This window comes from Columba livia, chromosome 6 (assembly GCF_036013475.1).
Source record: "Columba livia isolate bColLiv1 breed racing homer chromosome 6, bColLiv1.pat.W.v2, whole genome shotgun sequence".
In the NCBI taxonomy this organism is placed as follows: domain Eukaryota; kingdom Metazoa; phylum Chordata; class Aves; order Columbiformes; family Columbidae; genus Columba; species Columba livia.
This window is the reverse complement of record NC_088607.1, coordinates 38,828,453-38,843,300: the sequence shown is the minus strand read 5'-3', so window position 1 is coordinate 38,843,300 and position 14,848 is coordinate 38,828,453. Positions and strand designations below refer to the sequence as shown.

General features: G+C 41.2%; 1 protein-coding gene across 19 annotated transcripts in view; it reads right to left on the bottom strand.

The window, feature by feature from the left end:
* Positions 1 to 108: 108 nt before the first annotated feature.
* Positions 109 to 14,848, bottom strand: part of UBE2D1 (ubiquitin conjugating enzyme E2 D1) — a 21,058-nt gene continuing 6,318 nt past the window's right edge. For 5 of the 19 annotated variants that reach the window (XM_065068184.1, XM_065068187.1, XM_065068192.1 and 2 more), the window contains exons 2-7: positions 12,505 to 12,568; positions 12,378 to 12,409; positions 7,514 to 7,591; positions 7,152 to 7,257; positions 5,603 to 5,696; positions 109 to 2,585 (exon numbers count right to left, since the gene is read on the bottom strand). In XM_065068184.1, the coding sequence (XP_064924256.1) occupies positions 2,540 to 2,585; positions 5,603 to 5,696; positions 7,152 to 7,257; positions 7,514 to 7,591; positions 12,378 to 12,409; positions 12,505 to 12,568 (420 nt within the window). In that variant the 3' untranslated portion in view covers positions 109 to 2,539. Of the gene's footprint in view, positions 3,733 to 5,602; positions 5,697 to 7,151; positions 7,258 to 7,513; positions 7,592 to 9,091; positions 9,210 to 12,377; positions 12,410 to 12,504; positions 12,569 to 14,848 lie in introns of all 19 variants that reach the window. The other 14 variants (XM_065068189.1, XM_065068190.1, XR_010473591.1 and 11 more) reach the window with 10 other exon arrangements.

Sequence of the window (14,848 nt, the reverse complement as noted above, 5' to 3'; positions counted from 1 at the left end):
CCCCTCCCCGGACCCAAGGTGACCCCGCGCTGGGTCCCTGTGCCCGCTCCCGGTTCAACCCCCCGGCCCCCGCCTGCCCCCGGTTAATGCACACGGGACACGATGGGAGACGGTCTGAACAGCAATTCTGCCACGTTTATTAGGCCGGAGGGGGTACGTGCCCGCAGAAATCAGTACAGAGATCAAAAACTTAAGCGGACGAGCTGCAGCCAGAAACTAACAGTAGAGTTTCATTAATGTCCTCCTTCCAAACCAGAGATGGGGAAAGCACTGAAGGGAAAACAAGGCGAAGAGATGAGGCCAGTTTGTTCCATCACAGCAAACACCCCAGGAGAGAGTAACCACTTTTGTAATTTTCCACCCCCTTAAAACAGCATTCATGTAAAAAAAATCATTAAGAGAGGAACAGAGTGAGAAGTAGAGGAGATGTTTGTCTCCCTAGCTGAAATCTAACCAACTCTTTGAAACACTCAAGCTTCAACCCGTGTATTTACCTCAGACAGCACCCCAAAACCAGAAAGGCTGAACTGCTCTGAGGACCAAAACGTGGCCTTATGCCTATAGCATAGCACGTTCATCAGACAGAAGTTCTGGTTTTAGTATTTAAACACACCTTGCTCATGTTGTTTTTCACTTGTCCTGCTGGTCTCAGCCCGCGATGGAAAGTCATTCTGGGACATACGGAAAATCACCAGTTGCAGCACAGATGTTCGCAAACCATCCCTAATACAAACCCGTAAACCAACAGAGAGGGGCGAGTCGACCTTCCTACTTCATTCGCACAGATGTCACCAACATTCAAATAACTTCTAGTACAAACATATTCTACCCATCTAGCAAAACAAAGCTCTGGGAACGCATTCTGATGGTCAGTTTCCTACCACCATTTTATCAGTAAGCACAAACCATGGCTTTGCCTCCTAACTACGTCGTACGAGTTCAAGTAGAATAAAGCGCTCATTTTAATAACAACCTCTCACGTATCCAGTACAGTCTGAAGAGAACAAGGATAGTCGAAGCTTAAGAGAGCCACCCCGCGCCATGCTCTTGTTCCAAAAGTCATGGTTACACCATGAAACAGCAGCACAAAAGTAACATTTCCCCATAGGTGACCCACTTATACAGGCAGCATTCGCTACAGTAGAGTTCAAAAATTACCACCTTAAAAATGTATTTTATGCTGACAAATTTCCCAACTGCAGGCCACTTTGCTTTCATGGGAAAGGTACAGAGAAGAGCACTAGTGACATGTTTTTATTTTCAGATAGCCAAGAACAGACTGCAGGATATAAGTTTTTAATCTGCTTTATAAGAGACTGCCCCTCTTCAGCACTGTGAGTTTTCCACATGCATAGTCTGAAGCAACTGAAAAGCCACTGAATGAAGTTAGTTTCAAGCACGAGAAGTTCACTGTAACTCTGATATTGCAGATAAACCACGTTAACTCAAGCGTTCGATGTTCAAACACTTGTATATTAACTCACAGAGGAAATACCCCACGTAACGGTCATTAAGCTAGTCGGAATCCTATATAAAACAATGCGCACCACATGCTAAGTAGATTCGGCTAAAGCTAGCATAAAGATCAATTGCAACACGGTTCTAAGTTGTATGTGATGCATGGCTTTACTTTCCCTTCTGTCTACAAGACACGTGCACACTTAAAATTTCGATTCTCTACAACAAGCACTTTAAGGATATGCATTTTTTTTTTTTAATAGCCAAGACGAGTAGTAGAAAATGCATTTTATTGATACGGAAAAGGCTACATTTAGATTTGTAAAAGGTCTGCGATAGTGTTATCTTGCCCACACGTCAAAACTCAGTTGTGAATAGCAACAAAATGGTTACGTATCTTTCTACAGAGCAACGCAATTGGTTCACATGGCAATAAAATCAAGTCACGTATGGAACAGAATCAAACCCAGGTGTTTCTCCATAATCAGTGTACAAAGAGTTACAGTGCAAAGATAATTTCAAGACATCTGCAGTCAATCTTCAGAGTATCCTAATGCATGGGATACTCCAATTATTTTCTTACTAGCAGTTGTATCTTGTCAATACTGTGCACAAGCAAGTCAGTCTAAAATGAAATGACTTACACAGTAAATAAAACATTCAGTCTATACAGTAAAAAACCACAAGTTATACAGGTGAACAAACAAAATGAAATTTGAACGTACTTAGGCAACGTACTTTAAGTACAGTATTCATCACATAAAAACAGCTCGTTTTTCCAGCAAAAATAATTTGGTTGCTTTAAAACCCCACTGTGGGTCTCGTAGCCTGAAGATGCAGATGTCGAACTCTTAAAAACCAGAATAAATGTCTTCTGCAAAAGGATAAATATTCTTATCACAGTCATAAGGTTATTTTTGGAAGCTTGTTCTCTCTCGCTCCAGAAACACACACCGGTGAAAAAACTTCAAGAGGGAACATGATATATTGAAACAGTAAACTGTGCTCCACTTCCTTCTAATTTTGAAAAAAACCCTAGAATTTACAGTACTCTGTGGTATATGAAAAAGTCTTCACAAGTTTACATTGCATATTTCTGAGTCCATTCTCTCGCATGTCTGTTGTATCTGTACGTGCAGAAAGAAGGGATTACAGTGAAGAGCTGTTAGTGATACACTGACAACGGCCACATCTTTATTTAAAACACATTACTGAGGGGTGAAAAACCCCTTAGCGTAGGTTCAGATAACACTAAAATAGTCTAAAAGCCAAGAAACACACTGTATGTTCCATTTCTAAGGTTACCTACCACAGATGTTTAGACTCAAAACCAGTCTCACAGGTTTGTACTCAAACGCATATCGTCGTGCACACTTAATTCCCATTTCACAACCAGCTCCCTTATTTGTACCTTAACAGGAATTTGTTCTTAATTATTCCTAAATGTCTGTGCTGTTAACATTCTGACAGCGTTCACACATTTTAGTTGCATAAAACTCAGTATAATTAACTGCTTGGGGAAAAGGTGGGGACAGAAGGCACAGTGATATTTTTCTTCTCCATTCTGCACTGTCATCTGCATTTCAGAACCTGAAAAGAAAACGTCCTACATTTTTGACTGGATCTTAAGTCTTAGGCCTTTTCCTCTGCTTTGAAGCCGATTAGCACTGCCCAAGGTGAATGTCCCTAGAGAGTCAGTAACTTCCCCTCTGGTCCTCACATTCATTACATTCCACTCTTTAAATTAGATTCACTTTTTTTTCTAAGTTCTTCAGAGAAAACGCTGACAAGTTTTAAAATCTGTTTCTTACAAACCATACAGCAACTAATGGACTAATTGGTTTTCTTTTTAAGAATATGCTACCATAGAAGTCTTTGGACTTATACTAAAATACCCACAGATAAACGCTTGGGGTAACTGGCCATATCTTTCATTTCCTAAATCCAAGATGAGACTAAAAAAAATTTAATAGGTGATCAACACAAGAAGATAAAGCTGTAATCAAGACCATATGGTCTCTCACCTTCTCTAGCAATGATTAGATGTTGAGTTTTGGAGACAGAGAAATATCCCTGTTCACTTCCATTCACAAACGGGAGGCACAAGGGCTGCAATCCCTATTAAGTGAGTAGGTGGACAAAAGCTGAGACACAAATGGGGAGAAACTGAGGCACAACATCCTCAACTCGAACACTACCAGCTTTGCAGTACAAGCTACAGACTTTAACCACTTCAAATCTTGGAACCCACTTTTGATTGTATCAGACATCCAACTGTCAGGAAAAAAAAAAAAAGCCATTTTAATAATTCTTACTCTAGGGAGAGAAATACTATAGCACAGACTTCCATGTAACTTCTACATCACTGCTCCTCTATCCAGGCCAAGGTAAAAGCAATAGTCAGATCTTCGTGGACCTGTGATCTGTGATGAACCACAGGCCATTAACATGCATTGCAAGGAGTCTTCCACAGCTCAGTACTAAAAAAATAGGCACCAAACAATTTCTCAGTCGGTTAACGAGAAAGTAAAAGAAACCCTTTTGGACATCACAAACATTCCGCAGTATCTGAAACAAAGAGTCTAACAATTAAATAGTTAGCAGCAAGGTTACCAAACAGCAGCTGAAGCAGCAAGGATAAAAAGCCTGCCCCAGACTAAACTCATAACCTTCTCCACAGCCTGAAGAAGTCAGATAAACAGTGGTGGCCGGGCTGTCTGTCAACGTGCGGCAGGGCTATCACTATTTAACTTCTGCTCAAGGACACCAGAAAATTTGCAGCACATTATTTTTGGGGAAGCTTATTTCATTCTTGGGGAATTAGAACTGGATGTATTTGGAAAACCTCAGAGATGCCTACTCCTTGTTACTGTCCTAAACTGATCTTGTGTGTCAGTCTTTCTTAATCTCTCACACGCCTAGAAAATCCACAGGTACTAAAATCCAGTTACAGAAGACAGCTCAGGCCATGCTGATGGACTGTAGACTACACCCTGATTGTGCTCAAAACACCTATAGCAGCAGAGTTCAACAAAATCTCCCAGTGGCAAGCAAACCATTATTTCCTTCCTGGATTACCGATTCTGTGACCTTTCCCATGCGTAAATTTTTTAAAGTTTATAAGCCCAGAAGAAGGTAACTGGTATATCAGCAGAAAGCACTAAAGATGGAAAAAAGCCTTGGAAATCACGCAGGTTAATCTGTGGAATGAAGGGCCTGAGCTTCCTGCCACCTACAACCGCAATAAACTCTCAGGAAACCAATGCATCACTTAGATACGCACAGATGCCACAGTTCAGATTTTAGTGCTCAAAAGAATCACTGCAGAGTAGTAGTGGCCTGGGAGGAAACTCCACTGTGCCAAAGCACCGGGCTTGCTGGTGACCTCTAAATCTGACCCTGTGAGTGCTCAGTCATGCGTGTAGTTACCAGACAGCATTTCAAAACCCTCCTTAGGAGGGATGTGCAAGAAGCCAGCAAGCCTGAAAACTGAACTTGGGGAAATCCAGCTGGTTCCGCACTGTAAGTAAAAGATCTCAGAACAGTAAAAGATCTCAGAATAGAGTTAAAACCTCGCAAATCAAAATCAGATTTGGTCCAGAAGCATGTAATACTTCAGTTACGTGCTATCCATGTTACCTTCCCGAGATCAGAAACTTCCTGCAAGTTCTACAGCCGTTCCAGAAAGTAAAAAAAAAGTTCTTTTCCTCTGTAAGATGCTGTAAATTGCAATGTAATGATGGTTCTTAGCACTGAAAAGAGCCTATCCCACAACGGTATCGAAACCATATATTTGTTCTTCATACCTAACATCTGACTAAAGGCACAGGTTTTACAACCAGAGCATCGCAATAGCAACAAACAGCTCATAGCTGGGAAATTATTTTTTCATGCAGTTAATATAAAGATTAAACACAAAAGTGTGATGGTTTTATGTAACTAAGTACAAGAAACAAAGTACCTAACAGTCATGCATGTCTACAGTTTTCTGCTTCCCATTCCACTGATGGATATTTTCAAGATTTAAAAATCTAATCCTGTAGAAACCTATGAAAAGAATATCTTTAAAAGTTAAGACAGAAGGTGCAAAGCAGATAACCATCTGCAAGTACCACACACAGAATTATCTATATGTTATACTCACTTTTCCTTGTCTGACTTGTAGATCTGTGCAATGTCCGGTACTAAAGGATCATCTGGATTGGGATCACAAAGTAAGGAGCATATGGACAATAAAACTAAACAAAAGAGACACTAGATTAAACAAGTTAGTTTGCTTTATTTCCGTAATAATTTAATATACTCCAATACACTGAAGGAGGGTGGTGGGATATTGGAAAAAGGATGCATATTAGCACTAAGCTTTCATATTGCTCAGAAATGTTTCTGCAGCATCATTTTTCTAGCTCTTAAGTAAACACCATGTGATACCGGCCTAGAGAACCTGCAGCTCATGGACCTGTAGCTTTTGTAATGATCCCTCCCCCATGTTTTAACCTGTGAGCATTAAACAAACTACAGACTACATAGTTACAGATACATATTTGATCACACTAGGCCATTCCACCCACAGTTATTAATTAATACTGTTAATATTACATTGCCACGCAATACTCTGTGCGTATCCTTCTCCACTTCTGTGCTGACAGTCATTCTCTTCTTCATATGAGCATTTCACCTAATTTGATATGTTTCACTTCCATTTTGGGAAAATACATCATTAGCATTATATGCAGGTTTCCTGGTATTGAACCAAGGATGTTTGATTTCTCTAATATTTTTCAGTCCATACTATTCAGGAAATTCCTATTTTTATACTGAGAACTAATAGGAATACAAGGGCACACAGTAAAACAAGTCTAAACGTGTCGTGAAAGGGAATTTGGATCTACTCTATAACTGGTCTGGGTTTTCTTCCTTGCTTTACCTAGTTACCAAAGAGCCGGACTGACACCTATTTTCGGCTGTAGCAACTTTGACCACTTCACACTGAAACTTCCTTGAGCCGCTGAGCTAATCCTCAGTTTATGAGTTATATGGTGCGCAACCATTTTAAAACCTCATCAAATCAGAGCACTTAAGACCAGTAAGACTGCTTTGCTTTATATCCGAAGTATATATCTGAAGCTCAACAATACACAGAAAATGCTGAAGATCTAAAAAGATTTAAGATTTTCCAGTTCTAAATGCCAACTGTTAAACACGTTATAAGTGCCAACTTTCATTTGCTAAATACCTTCTGAATAACTAGAAAAAAGACAATTTTTGCTCAGCAATACAACAACGAAGTTCTGTGGAAAGATAATACTAACTACATGCAAAAGTAATTAATGTAATTCTTCAGCAACTATTCCATGAAATAGTATTAAATTCAGATTTTATTTCGCTTGTGAGATTCCTGCACAGGATCCTTGTACATGAGCACGAGCTGCTTTTTCAAGAAGGTATCGCAATCGCACTTGCACGGAGCAATTTCCATTGGGCAGAGACTAACAATTTTTCCCTTGCTTGTACAAACATGATGAGAGTGTTTTAAAACAACGCATGGTGTAAAGAGCTCTCAAGCACAGAAGCAAGACATGAACTGTTTAACCTTCTGAGTGGCTTGAGAACTTTCTGTAACAATAGTAAAGAAAAAGCACTGCGGCTGTATAGGCAATTTCATAAACACATGAGCAAACCTGTGAGTTTACCTTTAGACACAGTCAAAGCTGGTGACCATTGTGATCTCAGGATATCGAGGCAAATACTGCCATTACTGTTTATGTTTGGGTGGTATATTTTTGTTGTAAAAGCAATCTGGAATAAAAAATAAAAAGAAAACCAAGTAACATCAAATAGTGTTAATTACATATGGAATCCTTCACGTTGTCCCTTTAGCTCCAGTCATATTAGATTTGCCAATGCAGTTTATCTTACAGTCTTACCTGTTCATCCGCTATGAACATGTATCCCATTGCTGGTTTGAACTTTCAAAATTAAGCCTCAAATAACTAAGACACAGAAAACAAAACTGACCAAAAATACTGCCTAGGTTTTGAGAGAAAAGACTTACCTTTGGTGGTTTGAAAGGATAATCTGTTGGAAAGTGTACCGTGAGGAAAAATACTCCTCCTTGATATGCACTATCAGGCTGTGGGGAAAAAAAAAAACAAAACAAAACACATTAATATATTTCAATTATTTTGGAGCTTCCCTTCTGAATGCAGATAACTTCCCAAAGCTGTGAGTATCTTAGAAAATGCATTTCTTTCCCCAGCACACAGCCTATCGCCCACTGCGGGCTGTGCACGGGGAAGGCGCAGAGGGAACCGAACCCTCCCACTGGCCTGCAGAGCTGCGGCAGAGCCAACCACGGCTCCTGCTTCAGTAGCCAAAGTGGCTACTGAGTGCTGCTCTTCTTGGGGAGAGAAAGGGAGTCTGACTGGTGCCGAGTCTAGTTGGAGGCCAGTATCTAGTGGAGTGCCTCAGGGGTCAGTGCTGGGGCCAATATTATTCAATTATTCAATATTATTCAATATATTATTCAATATATTCATTAACGATTTAGACGAGGGAATAGAGTGTACTATCAGCAAGTTTGCTGATGACACTAAGCTGGGAGGGGTGGCTGACACACCAGAAGGCTGTGCTGCCATCCAGAGACCTGGACAGGCTGGAGAGTTGGGCGGGGAATAACCTGATGAAATTTAACAAGGGCAAGTGTAGAGTCCTGCATCTGGGCAGGAACAACCCCAGGTTCCAGTATAGGTTGGGAAATTACATATTAGAGAGCAGTGTAGAGGAAAGGGACCTGGGGGTCCTGGTGGACAACAGCATGGCCATGAGCCAGCACTGTGCCCTTGTGGCCAGGAAGGCCAATGGCATCCTGGGGTGTATTAGAAGGGGGGTGGCTAGTAGATCGAGAGAGGTTCTCCTTCCCCTCTACTCTGCCCTGGTGAGACCACATCTGGAATATTGTGTCCAGTTCTGGGCCCCTCAGTTCCAGAAGGACAGGGAACTGCTGGAGAGGGTCCAGCGCAGGGCAACAAAGATGATTAAGGGAGTGGAGCATCTCCCTTATGAAGAAAGGCTGAGGGAGCTGGGGCTCTTTAGTTTGGAGAAGAGGAGACTAAGGGGGGACCTCATTAATGTTTATAAATATATAAAGGGTGAGTGCCATGAGGATGGAGCCAGGCTCTTCTCGGTGGCAAACAATGATAGGACAAGGGGTAATGGGATCAAGCTGGAACACAAGAGGTTCCGCTTAAATTTGAGGAAAAACTTCTTCTCAGTGAGGGTGACAGACACTGGAACAGGCTGCCCAGGGGGGTTGTGGAGTCTCCTTCTCTGCAGACATTCAAAACCCGCCTGGACATGTTCCTGTGCGACCTCACCTGGGCGTTCCTGCTCCAGCAGGGGGATTGGACTGGATGAGCTTTTGAGGTCCCTTCCAATCCCAAACATACTGTGATACTGTGATACTGTGAAGGGAGGGAGCAGCGCTTGACTGGTGGAGCCACGGAACTGCTGATCCATCAACTCCACTGCACCAAGGGAAACAAAACCCACAGCTGGTCTTCCAAATCCTTTCTCCATGCAACACCACAGCTGCTCTGGTCCTCCTCCAGCCTTAAGCTACAAATATACTCACCTTAACAAGTGGTTTCTCTTTGCAGGTGCAAAGAGTAGGATTTTCCAACATAATTCAGGTGATCATGATGACATCAGGGAGTTTTAAAACACACAAGATCTTTGTGACCTGTACAAACCTGCGAACATGCATTTTGTTAGAGAACATGTGCACAGGTTTACGTCCAGGTTGCACACAGTTAATAGATAGAAATAACTTTGTTGCAGTCATCTGTTGAGGACATTAATCAGAAATTACAGCGCTGCTTTCTATAATTTAGCATTGAGACTTTCACCCCTCGCTTTTCTAGTTAATAAAAATGAAAGAGGGGAAAACCACTCTCATTATTTGGTAAGTTTAAAACAGCAACAGAGGAACTCAATCTCAGCAAAGCTGCAGAACATCAAGCTTTTGAGTTTCCTTATAGGAACCAAAGGCAGACTGTGTTTAAAATAAAACATTTACCTTGTAAGTGAGTGAAAATTACATTTTGAGAGATGAATATAAGAGGCCAAGTCACAAATGGTCCACTAAGACCTGCCATCTTACACACTCAAAATGCAGACAGTGTTGCAATGTAAGGCAGGTTATATATAGAATCGCTAAGAAGCCAGCATTAGGTAACATCAGAGGAGATTGCCACTGTACTTCCAATTAGGTTTGAAAAAGCTGCTTGCATGCATACTAAATGGATTTGTCAAAGTTAAAATAAGCTGAAGATGAGACAAGTTCAGTTTCAGAGAGAAGGCAAAGTAACAGAATCCCAGAATGTCAGGGGTTGGAAGGGACCTGGGAAGCTCATCCAGTGCAATCCCCCCATGGAGCAGGAACACCCAGATGAGGTTACACAGGAAGGTGTCCAGGCGGGTTGGAATGTCTGCACAGAAGGAGACTCCACAACCCCCCTGGGCAGCCTGTTCCAGTGTTCTGTCAACCTCACTGGGAAGAAATTTCTTCTCAAATTTAAGTGGAACCTTTTGTGTTCCAGTTTGTACCCATTACCCCCTGTCCTATCACTGGTTGTCACCGAGAAGAGCCTGGCTCCATCCTCCTGACACTCACCCTTTAGATATCTGTAAACATGAATGAGTCACCCCTCAGTGTCCTCTTGTCCAGCTCCAGAGCCCCAGCTCCCTCAGCCTTTCCTCACACGGGAGATGCTCCACTCCCTTCAGCATCTTGGTGGCTGCGCTGGACTCTCTGCAGCAGTTCCCTGTCCTGCTGGAACTGAGGGGCCACAACTGGACACAAGTGAAATCACACCATGTATTATGAGGTATATAAAATGAATTGATGACGCCTATAGACAGGAGGCTACCCTGCTCCCACACATTGGAAATGAATTCTCAAGGTAAACTTCAGTCTTATGCCTCCCTCAGGCCACCAGGAAACATATAGGATGTGCATCCCTATTTCCTTATGTTATCATGATAAAAGATTAATATCCTAACAGTGTTCTTTTCTTGTATTTCAGCAGATATGGCTGAGTTAAAGGTTGGCAAGAGAGGCTCATTCTTAACTAGAGAAATCTAAGGAACCTGAAGCAAAGAAAACAGTATTTTCCACTACAGAATACGGCAGGTGAATTGCAAGCTGGAAGAAAAAATGGAAATCAAGCCAAGATTTATGTGCTAGTATTTCCCTTACTCAGGTCATCAGAGTCATTCAGGACAGAGACATTATTGGTGGCAATCAGCAATCGTTAACTCTTCTTTGCTATTTTGCGATTCACCTTTAAGCAGAAAGATAAGGGTCAGAATGACCTTCTATGCAAAAATAACACAGTTGTTAAAGAAAAATGGCAAAAGCCTTAGTGTCCTACAGAAAAACTTGAAACAATCACTTCAGTTGTTGCTGGGCCATCGACAAGGTGGACACCAAACTCCAGCACAGCACTGGCAAATTAGTAACCAATCCTTCAGTGCTTCAGAGCAGCTCTGCTAAAAATGCAAAAATAGCCTCAAAGCACACAATTCCCTTTTTCTCCACCACGTGATGCTGCATCTTAATGGATTAAGTATTGTCTCAAAATTTCAACTCACACAATGATTCAGCTCACCATCTGAACCAGAGACACTTCTTTCGAAATTAACAGGTCCAAAAGGAGAACACCAGGAATACAGACTCCTCAGCGTTATATTAACAAACACCCTTTCCCTCAGGTCATGTATATTTATTGTTTTTGCCAAAACTCTTTTCAGTTTTCCTTTAAAACTTTCTGTTCTTCAGCTTTATTGTCTGTCCTTACGTCATGTCCTTGACAAGAGTCATAAATGGGGTGTCTAGAGATCTCCATGAGCCCTTCCGCACGCAGACACCAAAGTACCCACCATCGCCAGCCTACAGTCTGCAAATCCAGAGTCACATCACAGCCATCAAACAAGCTCTATCTAAAAGCCCCCAACTTGAACACTGGACTATGTAATAAGTGATGGTCAAAATTGTTCAATTGTATTATGCATATTATTGTAAGCAGTAACTGTGCTTGTGCGAGTTTGATTATGTTTTGTAGAACCTTGTAGTAGTAGTTAAAGACAATGCCATAACTAACAGGACTACCAGGTGGTGCCATAAATAACAGGACTACCGGATGGTGCCATAACTAACAGGACTACCAGGTGGTGCCATAAATAACAGGACTACCGGATGGTGCCATAAATAACAGGACTCCCGGATGGTGCCATAAATAACAGGACTCCCGGATGGTGCCACAGATAATAGGAATCCCGGATGGTGTTACAGATAACAAAGCGCTCGGATGTTGCAACAGATAACAAAAGTTCCAGAGACGGAAATTCCCAGCACGTAAACGAACGCATAACGTATATAAGCACATACGAAAGGTTGATTTGGTGTGCCTGTTGGTGGAACTGAGCTTCCCCCGGTCACCCAGCGCTGTTTTGCCTAATTACCGCTTGCTAAATAAAATCGATTGATTGACTCAGAATCGATTTATTGGCTCTTATTTATAACAGACTACACGCATTCTTCCTCCTTTTGGATGGATGTATCTCCTAGAAGTGAAATTATCACCTCTGAAAAATGAGCTTTTCACTTTGCTGCCCCCATCACCAATTCAAACATTGCAGCTGACTGATGAAGCACCCCTGGCTGCACCCAGAGGGTGGATTTTGAACAGTTACAGAAAGAAACTGGTGCCAGACCAAGAAGAACAACGATACCACCCTCAATCTTCACACGCGCACAGCGGAATTTGACTGCCACGTTTACAGAAACCCAAACAAATCCTCTACAACAAAAAGGGAAATGAGGTCTTCTTTCTAAGGGGCACGAATGATATACTTACAGGTCCCATAATTGTTGCTTGCCAGTGAAACACTGAAAGTCAAAAAGACAGAACAATTAGAGATTTTGCTGAGCTTTCTCACAACCAAAAAAAGGTCGGCAGTGACAAAGCACTATGAGGAGCTTACAGTCATCTCCAACAGGCCCAGCAGAGCAGTGGGCTGGCGGGTCTCGCTGCAGGTCACTCAGCTCCTATAAGAAACACACAAATGTTTGAAAGGCATCCACATGAAAAGAAACACCGCTCAGCAGCACCAAACGTGAGAAAGCAAACAGATTTTATTAAATAGGCCCGTGGCACTTTTAAAGAAATCAACACTGGAAATATCCGTTGATACTGAAATGCATTTTTTGCAGCTAAGGACAGCATTGTGCTATAAATTAACACCTGAAAGTATCTAAGAGCTATAGTCAAGTTCATAATGGGCTGAATTAGACACAGGAGAGAAAAAAAAATAATCAAGAAAATGGTTTCTTGACTTGTCCGTAAACTCAATGCTTAATTTAGAAATTTACATGCTAATCTGACTGTTGCTTTAGCTTTTGATTTTACAAAAGCTTCTTGTATTAGCGTATGTACACTAGCCGAGTTAGACTAGCTCACAAAAGTTTTGCAGTCTGCCTAGATGATATAGGAACACAACATCAAGGTTCCTGAGTAAACTAGAAAATAAAGGAAAAACACTAGCTCTAGACGGTATTTAATATACATTGATTTAATTCCTTGTGTGCTTTTTTTTTTTTCAAAATGATTTCCGCAAAACTACCAAGAAAGTTGAAATTTAAGAGAAGCATTCAGAGAGTCTTCTGCAGGTCAGCTGATTTATTTCTCTTACAGAAGTCCATACAGTCCCAAATAATTTAAAATTATTATTTAATTACACAAAACCAGCTCAGCTTTCCATCAAATTTATCATCACTATATCAAATGCAAAACAAGCTATATATCAGTGTTGTTTCATTTTCCTTGTTTAATTCAATATATTACTTTTGATGTCTGAAAATTTACTGTTCTAATAACAACAACTTTTTCCAACTCCAAGCTGGTAAAAACTGTGCTGTGATAAGTTTAATGAATATGTTTAAATACTTCCATCAAAATAAGCTAAAAAAATGTGTGTTAAACCACTGTTCATAAGGCGCTCAAAACACACACATTTAAGTCAGCAATAGACATAAACAGGTCTGCAAATATCTCAAGTTTAGCATGAGGAATAACAGTGGAAACATTTCTACCAAAAAAAAAACCATTAGTCAAAACAACTACTTCAAAAATCAAGGTTTAAATCCAGCGTAGAATTTGTCTATGTGGCATCATCTGACCTTACGTACAAACTGAAGCATTAGAACTCTGCACTTCTCAACTACTGTGACACGTTTATCCATTTACACCCAGTAAACATTCTGACTGGCAGAGTCCCCTCCTGGAGGGACCCAGCTTACCATGGACTTGGCACCTAAATCCATGCACACTTCCCACAGGGCCCCTCCCTGCAACACATCTTCAGCCCCTTAATAGAGGGGTAATGTCAATAATGCTCTGAAGTCACTCCTCATAATCCTCGCGATTCAAAACAAAAGAGGCAGCCCTTTGATATACTGAAAAAACTCCATTTTCCAACTAGTGTTTCTGCCCTTAACTTTATTCCATTGGTGAAACTGTGTGCTGGTCCACAAGAAACGCCCCAAGCTAGACTTGGGCTAATAAAGGCAAGAGCAAAACCCCTTAGAAATGTAGTTCCCTTTTTAATCAGAGGATTCAAATTTCAGTAGGGGAATGATACAGAGAACCGATAATCTGCACATATGCGAAGGGAGTCAACGAGTCTCAAATTTCCGAGAGTCACAGGAGCTGTAACAAGTATTAATGGCAGCACAGCAGTTCCAGCCTCTGCCTGCTCTAATTTGCAACTCAAGATCTAACTGAACAAGTGAATATTAAGCCTTGTACATACACTAAAAAGTAACAACCCAGCTACACAAGAATGTTAGCCAAGAGAGAATTCAAAGCCTAAAAGTCATGCATCTTACAACAGCCATGGTGGACTACTAAACTAAAGGCAATGATGGGAAAAATACGTAGCTTAAACTCCTCAGAAAGTCTCTAAAATATTATGCATATACAAACTGCTAGGCAAGCACTTGATTTGGAGTGACAAGCGTATAACAGCACTCTCATTTGCTAGATGCTTTCCTCAAGCTCTTTACATACCCTCAACTCACAGAAATGGGTTTCCTTTCATATATACACAATTACTCCGGAATTGGCAGGAGCTGGGGAAGGCTCCTCAGGTGTGCATTTTCATTTTGTTCAGACTAAAGGCACTGAAATTTGTCTGTGATTAAAAGCTACATGTTTTTAATTATACCTCAGCGAGACCCAGAACTACCAACTCCTGTCATTAATATTTCCCTAATAATGATGAAAAGGCTCTCTTCAAACAGACATAGAAAACCTGCTTCATGACTTTA